The sequence below is a fragment of the Schistocerca americana genome, chromosome 5 (genome assembly GCF_021461395.2).
Source record: "Schistocerca americana isolate TAMUIC-IGC-003095 chromosome 5, iqSchAmer2.1, whole genome shotgun sequence".
Lineage (NCBI taxonomy): Eukaryota > Metazoa > Arthropoda > Insecta > Orthoptera > Acrididae > Schistocerca > Schistocerca americana.
Genome location: NC_060123.1, coordinates 335,154,271 through 335,169,848, shown reverse-complemented (window position 1 = coordinate 335,169,848; position 15,578 = coordinate 335,154,271). Strand labels below are relative to the sequence as shown.

Below are 15,578 nucleotides of genomic sequence, written 5' to 3'. Positions count from 1 at the left end.
GACTGAATTAATGTTGTCTTAAACGGAGCAAGATATCTAAAGTGAGGCATGAGATGAGACTAAACCGCAGTTACACAACTGTAACTATACAAAGTAAACTTGTATGGCGAGCGAGATCACAGTGAATGAAATAAGTAAAGCATATAAGTAGGAGCGATAATTTACTAAGTAGCCTAGATGGATTTATTTGCAGTTAGAAGTGGTCGGTAAGGGAACTTTTTCTGATCATTCATCAGTAAGTTTGGGCAAACAAGTTTATTAATTTCCTTTACTTAAAGATCATTCATCTCCCTCTCTTTGTGGGTGTTGTGTAGGACTACATATTCCACCAAATATCCGTGGCCTTTATTAAGAATGTTGTCAGGAAAGATAGAGTCTCCGTTTCTATGTCTCCAGCTTCTATGATGATTCTTCAGATGGGTGTACATTGCCCTGCTAAATTGGTTCATGCAGATTTTGCCACAACGGCAACTGTTTTTGTGTATTCCACTCTTTTCAAGATTTGATGTACTATCCTTATCATTGGACGAAGTGTATCCAATAATGTTGTGCACATAAATTGATGTTTTAATGTTCCTAGATTTGAGCTTTCTGGCAACATTCTAAAAACTTTTCGTAAGTGTGGAACTGCGAACCGTATGCTGAGATTATGGGGTGGTGTATCGAGCATGGCGTAAAGAAGTGTGAAGGCACAAAAAACAAAAAACAAAAGCTCAGTGGGTTAGTGATAAGATACTGAACTCGTATCCGGGAGGATTGCAATTCATACCTCCTTCCAACCAACAAACCAGCTGTGTTTTCCCTGCACTCCCTAAATCACTTAAAACAATTTCCAAGATTGTTCCCCTGAAGAGGACAAGCCACATTTCCTTCAATAATCCGAACCTGTGCTTCGACTATAAGAAATTCGTCGTCAACGGTACGTGAAATCGTAATTTCCATTCTTTCTTTATTACAAACCGGTCAGTACTTATTGCAATGCAATTGCCACAAAGATATGAGCCTCTGATCTCTGGATCAAGTTGTGTACGATATGCTTTCTACCTACTGTGGTGGCTACTCTTGCATATACTACGTGTATACAGTTAACACTTGTTAACAATCTTTAAACTGTCTCGTTCCGTAACACTAAGTCACGTTACAAAAATTATATATGGAACGCGCAAATATTTACCTAGCTTCATTCAAACTTTCGACGTTCTACAAACTGACACTAGCGCACCAAAGTGTAGCAACACAATAACTGCTGAGCTACTCTAGTACTTAATATAAGTTCTTTTCTGGCAACCAACAGACTGAAGTCCGAAAAAATTATTTCCAATCTACAATGATGTTTGATTTTGATCTTTAACGAGAATCGGTTGCGAAACGTTAAAAATATTTATATTGATTGTTACTTCGCATCAGCTGATGCTACATACTCTTATCGTATACTTAGCAACCGGACCTTGTTACGATGTCATCGAATCTGGAATCCTGTTATCAGTGAGTAGATTTATGTACATGCTTTATCTGTGAAAGCGCACGATACGAGTTCTGTGTTTATAAAGCTCTCAGCCTTTCTCAAATATCAGTGTCAGTCCACAGCAGGAGAACAGGTATGTACAGACGTTCCGTAGTTAACAAATACGTAGGGTAGAGCTGTGCACTTGCTTTCTAAACGCTTCCCTACATTCATTTCCAGTCATTTTATCTGTGTTTCATAATTTATTTTAGTGAACGGTCGGAAAGGAAACTGATGTTGAATTTGATACTACCAAAGTCTTGCCTTACCAAGCGAAGGCCAACTAAGTGCAACAGTTAAGCATATTACTGAGCTCTAACGACGAAATTAATGAGAATAGTAGCTAAATAGATAATATATAACATTTCATTTATTTTCTGAGTATAAGCTCTCCAAATTCCACTGGGTATTAGACCTTTTGCACTGATACCGGGATCGGTGGAGGTTCGAGTCCTCCCTCGGGCCTGGGTGTGTGTGTTGTTCTCAGCATAAGTTAGTTTAAGTAGTGTGTAAGTCTAGCGACCGATGGCCTCAGCAGTTTGGTCCTTTAGAAATTCATACACACACGTTCACCAAGATTTAGATAAACGGATAATCTCTTCCTCATTTGCGCTGCTGAGATTTGATAATGTGCAGCAGAAAAAAACTGGTTGAAACTACCGCAAATTCAATTAAAATCATTGTCAGAAGGACTGACTCAACGTTCGAAAAAGTGAAAACAACTTTGGCGAAATTGAAGGCAAGGCCGGTACCATTACAAGTCAAGTGGGAATTCCGCTGTAAAATGCAGAGGACACAGCAGATACGTGGAAAGAGAAAACTGGTGGCTTTATGAAGGGGGGGGGGGGGGGGGGGGGACTTGCCTGAAGACGTGATGGAAGAAGAAACAGAAGTCGGAGGGAAGAGATAGGAGATCTAGTGTTAGAACCAGAATTTAAAAGAGGTTTGGATGATTTAAGATGAAATAAAGCAGAACATTCCATGCGAATTTCTGAAATCTCTGGGGGATTGGCAGCAACAAGGCTATTCACATTGGTGTGAAGAATGTACGAAAACGGCGATGTACCATCAGACTTTCGGAAATACATAATCCACACAATTGCGAAGACAGCAAGGGCTGTCAAGTGCGACAATTATTGCACAGTCAGCTTAACAGCTCGTGCATCCAAGTTACTGACAAACTAATATAAAGAAGAATGGAAAAGAAAATTAAGGATCTGTAGGTATCTGCAAGAGGACGCTCAGTTTGGCCTTGGAAAAGGTAAAGGCACCAGAGACGCACTTTTGACGTTACGGTTGATAATGGAAAGAATACTGAAGAAAATTCAAGTCATGTTCTTAGGATTCGTCGACTTGGAAAAGCGTTCGACAGTGGTGCAAGATGTTCGAAATTCTGATAAGAATAGGGGTACGCCATAGGGAAAGAAGAGTAATATGTTACAATATGATCAGTCTATTGTTCAGTTTATACATCGAAGAAACAATGAACGGAAATTTAAAAAAAAGGTTTGAGAATGAGATTAAAACTCAAGGTGAAGAGATATAAATGATGAGATTCACTGACAACATTACTATTGTCAGTGAAAGTGAACAATAATTACAAAGCCAGCTAAATAACTTATGGACGGAGCATCGAGGGCGTAGGAAGGAGACTAGCACTGGCCAAAAGGGCATTGCTGGACAAGAGTCTATTAGTAACAAGTATAGGTCTTTATTTGAAGAAGAAATTTCTGAGAATTTACGTTTGGAGCACAACATCGTCCGGTAGTGAAACATGGACTGTGGGAAAACCGGAACAGAAGGGAATCGAAGCATTTCAGAAGTGGTATTGCATAAGAATGCTGAAAATTAGGTGGAGTGATAAGGTACGGAATGAGGAGGTTCTCCGCAAAATCAGCGAGGCAAGGAATAAGGGACAGGACGGCAGTACATCTGCTAAGACATCACTGAGTTACTTCCATGGTAGTAGAGGAAGCTGTAGAGTGTAAAAACTGTAGAGGAAGACAGAGATTGGAATAAATCCAGAAAATAATTCGAGGAAGAAAAAAGAAAAGAACTTCGAACACAAACTGAAATAACATCTGATTGACAACCTTTTCCACTAATTGTGTTTTTAGGTACAGCGAGAGTGAGCGAAAGGAAAGATTGATCAAAATCAAACATAAATAGCTGCATGTAAAAATAATAGCTTAAGAGAACCATGTCAGTTTGCTGCCATATTTAACACTGAGAAGATGTGCTGTTGTTGTATGACAGCAAGCGTTCGCAGTTATAAACCACGGAAGATAGAAATAAGTATACTAAACTAAGCGAAAGGTCATTCTTTACAGTGCTGAGAATGGTTATGATGTGGGATCTGAGCGGGGGACGGCTAAATGGGGGGTGCCCAGGGATCAGTGGGGCCACTCCTGTTGCTTATTTATATAAATGATATGTCTTCTAGTATCGCAGGTGATTCTAAAATATTTGTTTGCTGATGACGCAAGCTTGGTAATACAGGATGTTGTGTGCAACATTGCCACTGTTTCAAATTGTGCAGTCCAAGACATAAGTTCAAGATTTGTAGAAAATAAACTAACTCTAAATTACAGTAAGACTCAGTTTTTACAGTTTCTAACAAACAATGTAACAAAACCTGACGTTCTAATTACATAGAATGGGCATATGATTAGTGAAACTGAACAGTTCAAATTTCTAGATGTTCAGATAATTTAACTGTCGTGGAATGCTCATATTCAGGATCTTGTTCAAAAACTTAATGGTGATTTTTTGCTATTAGAACAGTATCTGGAGTAAGTGATGGTCCGATTTTCATTCCTTTATGACGTAGCGTATTATATTTAGGGGTAACTCTTCCCATTCTCAAAGGATATTTTTGCCTCAGAAACATGCGGTCCGGGAAATAAATGGTGTAAGTTTGCGAACCTCTTGTCAACCCTGTTTATGACATTGATCTGGGTTTTCTGACATTGGCCTCTCAATATTCTGTAACGTCGTTTCTTCTTAACAATATCAGCTTATTCGCAAGATTAGCAGCTTTTACTCAGTTAATACTAGGCAGAAATCTAATCTGCATTAGGATCGCACCTCCTTGACTGTTATGCAGAAAGGCGTTCAGTATTATGCTGCACCCCATTTTCAATAATTCAAAAATCTTAGCAGTAATCCACGCGCTTTAAAATGTAAACTGAAGAGCCTCCTCATGGGGCACTCCTATTCTGTCGAGGAGTTCCTTGAAAAATTAAGCTAATTCCTGTGTTACATTGTTGATCACATTTATATAAGCTTATAGCTTCTCGTCTTTTTAGAATTCACAAACATTTTATTTTATCTATTATTAAATTTCTGTTGCATTTCATGTACTGACACGTTTCATGACTACGAAGATTTGCTCCTCAATTTAGTCCTACGAAACTGGACTTGCCAAATAAAATAAAAGAAGGTAGGTTTCCTATAATCGAAATTATGCACTGCTGCGTGTGAACGTACAATTCTTATTTATGAAGACACAAAGGAATTACAGACAGTGGCTGCGAGTGGGCTCGTATATATCTTATTTATCACCTTGAAACATTAAAGTAACGTAATTAATTTTGTGTTTGTTTATAGGCACATGTCTGCACTTATTGAAAACATATCACTTCAGTACCATAGGAAACCCCTAGACGATACAATATACACTGGTGCAGCCTACTGACAAAGTGGAGTTCCGCGCGACAATTCGTTTTGAGCTTTTGAGGGGGAATAATGCAGCAAGAATCCGTGATGGGTTGGTGAAAATGTGCGACATCAACACACCATCATATGACGCAGTTGTTAGGTGGCCAATATACTTCCAATGTGGTCAAACGAAGTGGCAGACCTTCCCTCTGTAATGAACGGGAATTTCAAGACGAGTTGAAGTTCTTGTGTTCGAATACCGAGACAACAGTGGAAAAGTGAAAATCAGTCACGGGTTTTACAACGACTTGCACGACATTTTGAACACTACGTAGTTCTCCGCCCACTGGGTTCCGCGACTACTCACACCCATTTGCAAGAAACCGGTAGCACCGAGGCACTAGCGGAAATGTTGCAACCGTCTCACACCAATGCATATAACTTCTTTAGCCATCTAACCATCACGGTGGACGTAGCATTATGACCTCGAGACATTACCAATGGGACAACTGACTGTTTTTAACAAACGATTGGTCCGTCGATTGTTTCTTCGTTCAGACGTTTTTTTCAGTCGAATGAAAGAACCGAATGAAACTAGTCTCTACGGTCATATCAGCTGCATGAATGCTTTCACACACTCAGCGGGTTTAAGTGGTTTCACTCAATGCGACACAACTGACCGAAAAATGTCTTTATCGGTTGCGGCCGTTACATGAATGTTTTCACCCACTCACCGGGTTTGAGTGATTTTATTTAAATCCTTTTTCAGCCTCTTCGGTTATACATGAACCATGAATAGGACTGACACTTTTTTAGGGACAAATAAAGTATTTTATTTCAAGGACATGTGAATAAAAATATACTTCTAAAAGTAAAGTATTTTCAAAATGTATATATTTATTTACTCAAATACGAATTTTCGTTCTTGTGGCATTAAAAATCAAGTTTTGGTCGATTTGGAAAGTTTAGCGTCTGGTGCCGCACTGTAAAATTATTTAAATATAAATGAATAATCACTTTGTAACACGTTTTTATTAGCTCGATTTGTTATCTCTTTGTTCCCCCAAAAATTTTGCAGTTGATTTTAAGCTAATTTACAGATAAGCTTTCAAGTTTCAACATAGCTCAGAAATGGATGACACTGCAATATTAACACTCGTTAGAGTCTGTTGTGTGGCGGAGGGTACTTTGTTTTTCGGTCTGTCTATCTGTCTGTCTGTGCGGTACAAATTTTGCAACTAATTTTAAACTAACTTCCCGATTGGCTAAAAGCCTGAAACTTTCAACTTAGCTCAGAACTAAATGACAATGCAATATTAACTCGCTTTCTTTTCTAGTGTGTGACGGAGAATACTTGGTGTAGCACTGCTATTTCCCAGTTTTCCTGTTTCTGTCGCGAATGTTTTGCACTTAGGAACGGTTGCCGCTAAGCTCCTGTGTGACCTCTATTCTCTCCAATTTTTATATTCGCTGTCTTTTAGCGGGATGTACGTAGGAGGAAGCAATATATTGGTTGACTCAGTAGAAAAAAAACTGAAATAACCCTGAAATTAACCACATGCCTCTGTTGTAATCTTATCGAAATGTTTAAAATCAATTGAAAATCTCACACACACAAGGTTAAAAAGCAGAAAATAACTATTTAAATAAAAAACTTTTAATATAACATGTTTCTCACTTGAAAAAAAAAGAATGAATAATTCAGTTATATGCAAAACTGCAACGGTGTCGAATGTTTTCATTCAGTTACTCCCACAAACTGCTTTCACTCAAAAATAAAGGAATAATTATGCTATCGACTTACTCGATCGTTTTCATCCAGCTGCTCCTACAGATCGGTTTCAGTCGAAAGAATGAATGGGAAGTCCGACCTGCTGGACAACTGTTTTCAATGGGTTGCTCCCAAAGATTGGTTGCACTCAACAGAATGAATGAACAACTCAAACAACACGTAAAAATACATGCTTCGATTGTTTTTCATCAACCGAATGAATCGATTGTGTTCCTTCGGTTGTTCCATCACTAAGAGACGGTCCAGCGAAGCAAGTGGTGGAAACATACGGAGTCACTACCACTGTGAAAGGTGAAGACGCAGGCATCATCGGTCATGGTCATACTGTGTGTTATTTGGGACTACCGTCGTGTGTACCTACAGATTATGCTTGTAAGGGGGCAAACAGTCACAGAAGCATACAACCAAAATTCCCGGAAGAGGTTACGTTATGCTGTCGAGACGCCCTAGTTGATTCTGCATGGAACACATTCACACCAACTGCTTCTTTGGGTAACACAATGTTTCCTCCCCCCCCCCCCCCCCCTTTGAAGTGGCAGCCAGTGATTTGGACGAAGAAACTATAGCGTGATCGGCATTTCCAGAACGACGACGAGGTGATTCTGGAGGTAGAACTCGTTTCCTAAGGAGTTAAACTGCGGTCCTCCACAGGAAAGATCTCTGCCAAATCATTCAGCGTGTCGCACTGAAGGGTGACTAACACCGTCACCTAGTTTCATGGTCACCATTAATGTTTTCCGAGGTGATAATTAAGGTTTTAGGACTACTCCGCATACACGTATATCGTTGCAGTATATACCACGACTGAATATATTAACACACAATTCGATTACATGAGGCATTTTATCGTTAGAGGCCTCCGTGTGTGGCGTTTAACTTTGTAAATGAGAATTACAATGTATAAAATGTTTATCTTGAGAGTTCTGAGGGGTGACTTTCACATCAGCGCATGTTGCAACAGTCTACGTACGGAGCGGAGCTTCCTCCCTCCCATCCACACATATAATTTGCAGGTACTCAATCAACAGTGGGTAATAAACCAAAGTAACAAAAAAATGTTTAGTCTCAGAGAGTTTACAGATATTTTTAGTTCATTTCATGAAACGTTCCGTTAAAACAACAGGTTTTTAAGGTCGTGGTTTATGCAATTATTCACAGACGATTTGTTCCCATTTACGTTGGAGATCTTCAAATATCTAGAGTCCTTACTGAAACACTACGCTGTTTTCACAGACTCAAAGACAGGAGCCCAAGTGATGTTAGTTTTGATATACTTTCCTTATTAACGTTGATTTCTACGAACGAAACTGTTTCACAAGATGTATTTCCGGTGCAGGTTGGTCTTACTAAATCGTGAATCTTTATTTTCTTCTTTTTCTTCTTCCTGTTCTTTCTTTCTTCCTAGGCTAAAGTCTGTTTCCTTCAGTATACCTCAGCCTACCCTGAGGTTATCGTTTCACCGTTTTCTTGGACGGCAAACATTTCTTTTACCAGCTGGTGATTTATTTCTTAAGATTTTACCAATCTTCCTTTTATTCACCCTATATAAGTGTTCGTTCCACTCATGCTTTCTCGTATGTACCCATTCATTAATGGAGTCCAATTTACGACCTTTTCTAATGCTTTCACTTCTCTCTATCTTTCAGTGTCACCCCTGTAAACAGTCGCAGAATTTTCATTTCCATTGGTTCCAAAAGTCTCTTTGCTTTTGATGTTTTCGGTCTTGTCTCAGCTGTGTATGTCATAACTGGCTGTTTTGTTTATTCTTACCTTTGCATATCTTCCTGTAAGCTTGTTTACTCCAAATAGTATCACTAAAACACCCTGTTACTTTGTTTACTTCTGTTACTTGTTCTCTATCTTCCTTTTCACCGTTTCCACTGCTGAACAGTTCAATATAACGTATTTAAATGTCATTACCTGCTAAATAATTTTTCCATCCACTTCCACTTTGCGTCTAAACGGTTCCACAGACGTCGCCATACATTTCATTTTTTGTGTGAACACGACCATATTTACATATATGTAAAATTTTCTGCAGGTTGCTTTCACTGTTTGCCAGTAAAACTGCATCGTCAGTATAACAAATTATTTTCATTTGTTTGTCCCCCATTCTATAACCATTACCAGCCAATACCTTCTTTATCATTGTCTCAAAGAGTCATTTTGAGTCACATTGTCTAATACCAGTATTAACTGCCATGCAGCTAGTTAATCTGGAAACAGTTTTTGCCTGGATATAGTTGTTACAATATATGTCTTCAAGCGAGCTCGAAGAGTCACATTGTCTAATACCACTATTAACTGCAACGGAGCTAGTTAATCTGGAACCAGTTATCGCCTGAATGTAGTTGTTGGAATAAATGTACAAGGAGATAATGTTCAATTTGTGACGAGCCAGTTTGTTTTAGTAAAACTATTCTGTCTGCACTGGCACTCCTCAATAAGCTCTTTGTATTTCTTGTGGAGAAGTATCCCTAATCCCGCTAAAGCTCTTATCCGCTTCTGTTCTCCACTGTAAATGTGTAAGTACTGGACATATTGATTCCACCCTTTGTCTTTCATTTTTTGTCTCTTGGGTACTACGTACTGAGACTTCACGACGTTTCAATTCTTGTATAAGCTCTTGGTCTTTGATATTAAGGATTTTATGTTCCATGTTCCAATTCTCAGACCATTTTTATTTTTCCGTGTCTTAGACCTGTTCCTAACCTTGATCGTCATATTTACGGTCCTTTCTGAGGTCCAGTGCCGGTACTCTGAGCAGTGAAATTACACCACCGGTAGATCGCTGGCCTGGCTGTCGGTGGTTTTGTTTTCAAGATTTTCCTTTCCCTCGGCTGGCTGTTTTTACCACAGCTAAGGAGCATAACTTGCCCCACCAGCCTTTATTTCTGAGTTCTGGCATCTCCTATCCTTTGATGGTTCCACATCTTTCATCCTGCAAGACAGCAGGATGCGCATATTTTTAATTCAGGATTTTCTTCCATTAGCCTTTTGTCATCCAACACCCTATTCTACAAGGCAACAGCTTCAAAGGTCTGAGTTGAGGACTAGAAAAAAAGACTCCCTTTGATCTCGAAACCTAAAACCGTTGGGTTGGAAAAAATAAGAGTTGGCCGAGAGAGGCCTATAGGAAACGAAATAGGAGTTTGGCTCCAGCAAGTGTAAGTAATGTCAAACTCAAGTCGAGGCTCCACACTTGCTAACCCACGTACTCCCAGGATGAGAGCCCCCTAAGGAGAATCTCTATTTTTAAATACACAAAATGAATTCCATGAACGAATTGATGTGGTTGACATTGGGATTCCTCTTAGTCCACCTATTTCCAACTGTTATATGGAGATTATTGAACAATGAGCTCTTCTGCAGCCAATGAAAGATCTCCTATGTAAGTCGTATCATTATGGGTTTGATGGTTTCATAATAAGGTCCTAGGATGAAGAGTAGCATTTCAGAAAAATAAAAGCACTCTAGGAGTTAAAACAGAAGGGAAGAGGTAGTTAAATAAAATGAAATATGGATGCTGACTTTTTGCAGATACTAATTATAACGATAGATTACTTGAAATCTAGGATTATTACGATAGATTACTTGAAATCGAGGATGATGTTACCTGTCGGTATGTCGGGAACAACTGTATGTATTTGGGATTATGGGGCTAATTGTGGTGTCCTCCATACAATTCACAAAGCCCCTCCAGTTCCAAGGGCACTTGATATTTACAAGCGTTTGATAGTTGCCATGCAGATGGGGACGAAACGTAGGTGAATAGTTTCATGCGTAGACCACAGTATTCTCAGCTGTTGGTGGAAGTCTTCCCTCCGTTAGCGTGTGTAGCCTCGTTGCTAGATACAATCCCATAGTCACAATTAATCAGCAGCACATTATGACCACCTATATAATAGCTAATATGTCCACCTTTGGCACGGATAACAATGGCGACGCATCTTGTCAACTCCGGGGAGGTGGTCATGAGCTCTGACACCACGTTCACTCATGTCCTAGAGTTCTTCGATCGGGCTCAGATCTGGCAGGTTGGGGCCAGCATATCACTTGGAACTCGCCACTGTGTTCCTCGAACCACTCCACCACACTCGTGGCTTTGTGACAAGGCGTACTGCTATGCTAAAAAATGCTACTGCCATCGGGAAACATACTCGTTGTATGGCCTGCAACCAGTGTATGATATTACTTGCCCATCATGGTGCCTTGCACAAGATCCACTGCACCCATGGATGCCCACGTGAGTGTTTCCCCGAGCATAGAGGAGCCGCCACCAACTTGTATCCATCCCACAGTACAGACGTCATGGAGCTGTTCCACTGGAAGACGATGGATTTGCGCTCTCTCATCGGTATGATGAAGCTATCGGGATTCATCAGACAGTGGCACGGCTCTGCCACTGCCCCGACGCCCAGTGCTGATGGTGACGTGTCCATTTCAATCGTAGCTGTTGATGTTATGATGTTGACATTGGCACATGCGTAGATCGTCGGATGCAGAAGCCCATCGTAGGGATCTTCGGTGCACTATGTGTTCAGACACACTTGTTCTCTGCACAACATTAAAGTCTGATGTTAGTTCCGCCACAGTTCGCCGCCTGTCCTGTTTTACCAGTCTGACCAGCCTACAGCGTCTGACATCTGTAATGAGGGGTGGCCGTCCAATCCCTTGACGCCTGGACCAGCTTTCACCTTGGTTTCGTCACGTACTGAAGACACGCTCCAAAGCTCTGCTCGAACACCCAAAAAGTCGTGCAGTTTCCGAATTGTTCGTGCCAAGCCTCCAGGCCATTACAATCTGCCCTCGGCTAAACTCAGATCGCTCCTCTTTCAAATTCCATACACGGCCAGCGGGCTCACTGATACTACCCTCCTGGAAATGGAAAAAAGAACACATTGACACCGGTGTGTCAGACCCACCATACTTGCTCCGGACACTGCGAGAGGGCTGTACAAGCAATGATCACACGCACGGCACAGCGGACACACCAGGAACCGCGGTGTTGGCCGTCGAATGGCGCTAGCTGCGCAGCATTTGTGCACCGCCGCCGTCAGTGTCAGCCAGTTTGCCGTGGCATACGGAGCTCCATCGCAGTCTTTAACACTAGTAGCATGCCGCGACAGCGTGGACGTGAACCGTATGTGCAGTTTACGGACTTTGAGCGAGGGCGTATAGTGGGCATGCGGGAGGCCGGGTGGACGTACCGCCGAATTGCTCAACACGTGGGGCGTGAGGTCTCCACAGTACATCGATGTTGTCGCCAGTGGTCGGCGGAAGGTGCACGTGCCCGTCGACGTGGGACCGGACCGCAGCGACGCACGGATGCACGCCAAGACCGTAGGATCCTACGCAGTGCCGTAGGGGACCGCACTGCCACTTCCCAGCAAATTAGGGACACTGTTGCTCCTGGGGTATCGGCGAGGACCATTCGCAACCGTCTCCATGAAGCTGGGCTACGGTCCCGCACACCGTTAGGCCGTCTTCCGCTCACGCCCCAACATCGTGCAGCCCGCCTCCAGTGGTGTCGCGACAGGCGTGAATGGAGGGACGAATGGAGACGTGTCGTCTTCAGCGATGAGAGTCGCTTCTGCCTTGGTGCCAATGATGGTCGCATGCGTGTTTGGCGCCGTGCAGGTGAGCGCCACAATCAGGACTGCATACGACCGAGGCACACAGGGCCAACACCCGGCATCATGGTGTGGGGAGCGATCTCCTACACTGGCCGTACACCACTGGTGATCGTCGAGGGGACACTGAATAGTGCACGGTACATCCAAACCGTCATCGAACCCATCGTTCTACCATTCCTAGACCGGCAAGGGAACTTGCTGTTCCAACAGGACAGTGCACGTCCGCATGTATCCCGTGCCACCCAACGTGCTCTAGAAGGTGTAAGTCAACTACCCTGGCCAGCAAGGTCTCCGGATCTGTCCCCCATTGAGCATGTTTGGGACTGGATGAAGCGTCGTCTCACGCGGTCTGCACGTCCAGCACGAACGCTGGTCCAACTGAGGCGCCAGGTGGAAATGGCATGGCAAGCCGTTCCACAGGACTACATCCAGCATCTCTACGTTTGTCTCCATGGGAGAATAGCAGCCTGCATTGCTGCGAAAGGTAGATATACACTGTACTAGTGCCGACATTGTGCATGCTCTGTTGCCTGTGTCTATGTGCCTGTGGTTCTGTCAGTGTGATCATGTGATGTATCTGACCCCAGGAATGTGACAATAAAGTTTCCCCTTCCTGGGACAATGAATTCACGGTGTTCTTATTTCAATTTCCAGGAGTGTATGTGCACCATGTGTGTGTCTGACTAGCAGGGTTGGCAGGTGACGCTGCTATCGCCTGGATGGGTTTATATCTATAGTAGGTCGGTGGTCATAATATTATGGCTGATCAGTGATTGAGGCACTGGGCTACTACAGTGACAGGTGAGTATTCGTTTCGAAAACTGTTTGTAGAGAGGTGGTGGGCTTGTACTTGGTTTCCGTCGATTGTTAGCTCAGTGACAACACGTTTGCCAAAGCAAGATAGTGATGCGCAATGTGCAATGTGCTGTTGCAGACTCGTCGAGATGCTGCAGCTGTTAGCAGCCCTGGTGGCCGCTTGCGCCGCGGTGGCGCTGTACGGCTACTACCGCTGGAGCTACTGGCCGCGACGGGGAATCCCGTACATCCCGGGGGCGCCCTTCCCATTTGGACACGCGTGGCGCGTCATGCTGTTCCAGCGCTACATCGGCGACATCTGCTGCGACCTGTACAGTGCGGTGCCGCCCTCCGAACCGATGGTTGGAATCTACATGTTCACCCAGCCTGGAATCGTCGTCAAGGACCCAGAGCTTATCAAGAGCATGCTCGTGAAGGACTTCCAGCACTTCCACGATCGCGGCCTTTATGTCAACGAAGATGTCGACCCACTCACTGGACACTTGGTCTTTATGGCTGGTGAAAGATGGCGTCTGCTAAGAAACAGGCTGACACCTACGTTCACATCAGGGAAGATGAAGATGATGTTTCCGGTAAGTCCATATACATCTTGCTCACAGCTTGCAGCGTGGTTCTATCTCAGAAATCTTAGGAAACTACTGACGGATGGGAAAATTGGTTGAGTAAGTACAGCTTTGAAAACCATTACTGTCACTGATTCACTTTATATGTAACAGCTCCGCATTTTGAACGGCAATAATACACTGAATATGTCGAACAAGTCACAGACCTTACTCTGCATACACAAACCAAATACATTTATACATGAACTATTCCATTTTTTTGTCTACGACTTAACATTCCAGAATTGAATAAATATACGCTATCTAACACAAATGTGATGCCCCCTACAGGTGAGGAGGAAACGAAGGGAAACTTCACAGGTTGAGAGCATATGTGATGCTGATAGATTACATTTTAGCTGGAGACACAGTCGTGGTAGACTTTTTGAATGATGTTGTCACCATTTGACTTTAACTATTTTTCTTTTATTAGGTTACCTTCCACTCAGAAGGCTGTTGCACGCAGCGACTGTTATACTGACTTGCAAATAATAGATTTCAGCTATCAGTCGTCCTTTTTAAATTTTATTGGCAGATCTAGATTTCAGCTAGCAACTAACCATTCTCAATGCACTATCATTTTTGATCAATGAATGTAATGCCTGTTGGTCGGGCCTCGTCCACAGTTCATTGGATACTACACTGAGTGCTGAGAAACGAATTGAGGTTAGTAACGAACGTCTGGAAACATTACCGAATGACGCTACAGAGAAAACCTGTATCAATATAGTGACAGTGGTGGACACGTTCAGTGCTGTCTATTTACTCTAAGGTATCATTACGCCCTTTGTTAGGTGATACCACCTAATCTTGTTTCTGTTCACCATTAATCTGTAGAGTTTGACTACAGCTCTACAATCACGACAGATGATAAAACTTTCGATAGGATGGCTCTTACATGACACCTTTTTAAGTTTTTGTTGATTTTCATTGGGCTACCTTCCAGTTTGATTCAGTGCTACGTGAGAAATTCAGGCGCAGTAGGACAATGGGAAGACATATCTCTGGGCCTCAAAAATGGAAAATCCGCTGAAAAGACCATCAGCTTAGGAAAATATTACTTCTTTGTCACAAATTGAGTCAGACGTAATACAGGCAGCTTTTTACTTCAGTCTGCGTTCTTGTATCACAGATCGCATTGGTAGGGAGACGTGACGAGTCACTGACCGAGAGCGAGGTACAGAGGATGCACAGCTATCCCACCCGTTCCTTCTTACAACCCAAAACGGACCGACCTACTCATCTTTTACTATTGGGGGAATGTAACAGCAGCATTAAGTACAGTGCCTTCGTCTTCATTTGGGAGAAAATTTATATGCTCGGCTATAAATCACATAAAAGCAAACTGGCATCTGTCAAACGAAGGTTATAGCAAGACGGATGCGCGAAAAGTATGTATTACTTCAAAATAATTGTGTTCCATGAATAATTAGAATTTGTATTATATGGATTTTCCTTATAAATGCGTATAACGAAGCTCGGTTCTCTGCCCCTTTGTGCAGCCATACCACTGTACTGGGGATTTCAGCATTATTTAAAACCTTAATAGACATCAGGATATCGATTGT

At 42.4% G+C, this 15,578-nt stretch overlaps 1 protein-coding gene across 1 annotated transcript in view; it reads left to right on the top strand.

Annotated features, from left to right (window-relative positions):
- Positions 1 to 15,578, top strand: part of LOC124615764 (probable cytochrome P450 6a14) — a 117,869-nt gene that overhangs the window by 58,166 nt on the left and 44,125 nt on the right. The window contains exon 2 of the mRNA XM_047143859.1: positions 13,527 to 13,980. Coding sequence (XP_046999815.1) covers positions 13,537 to 13,980 — 444 coding nt within the window. The 5' untranslated portion in view covers positions 13,527 to 13,536. The remainder of the gene's footprint in view (positions 1 to 13,526; positions 13,981 to 15,578) is intronic.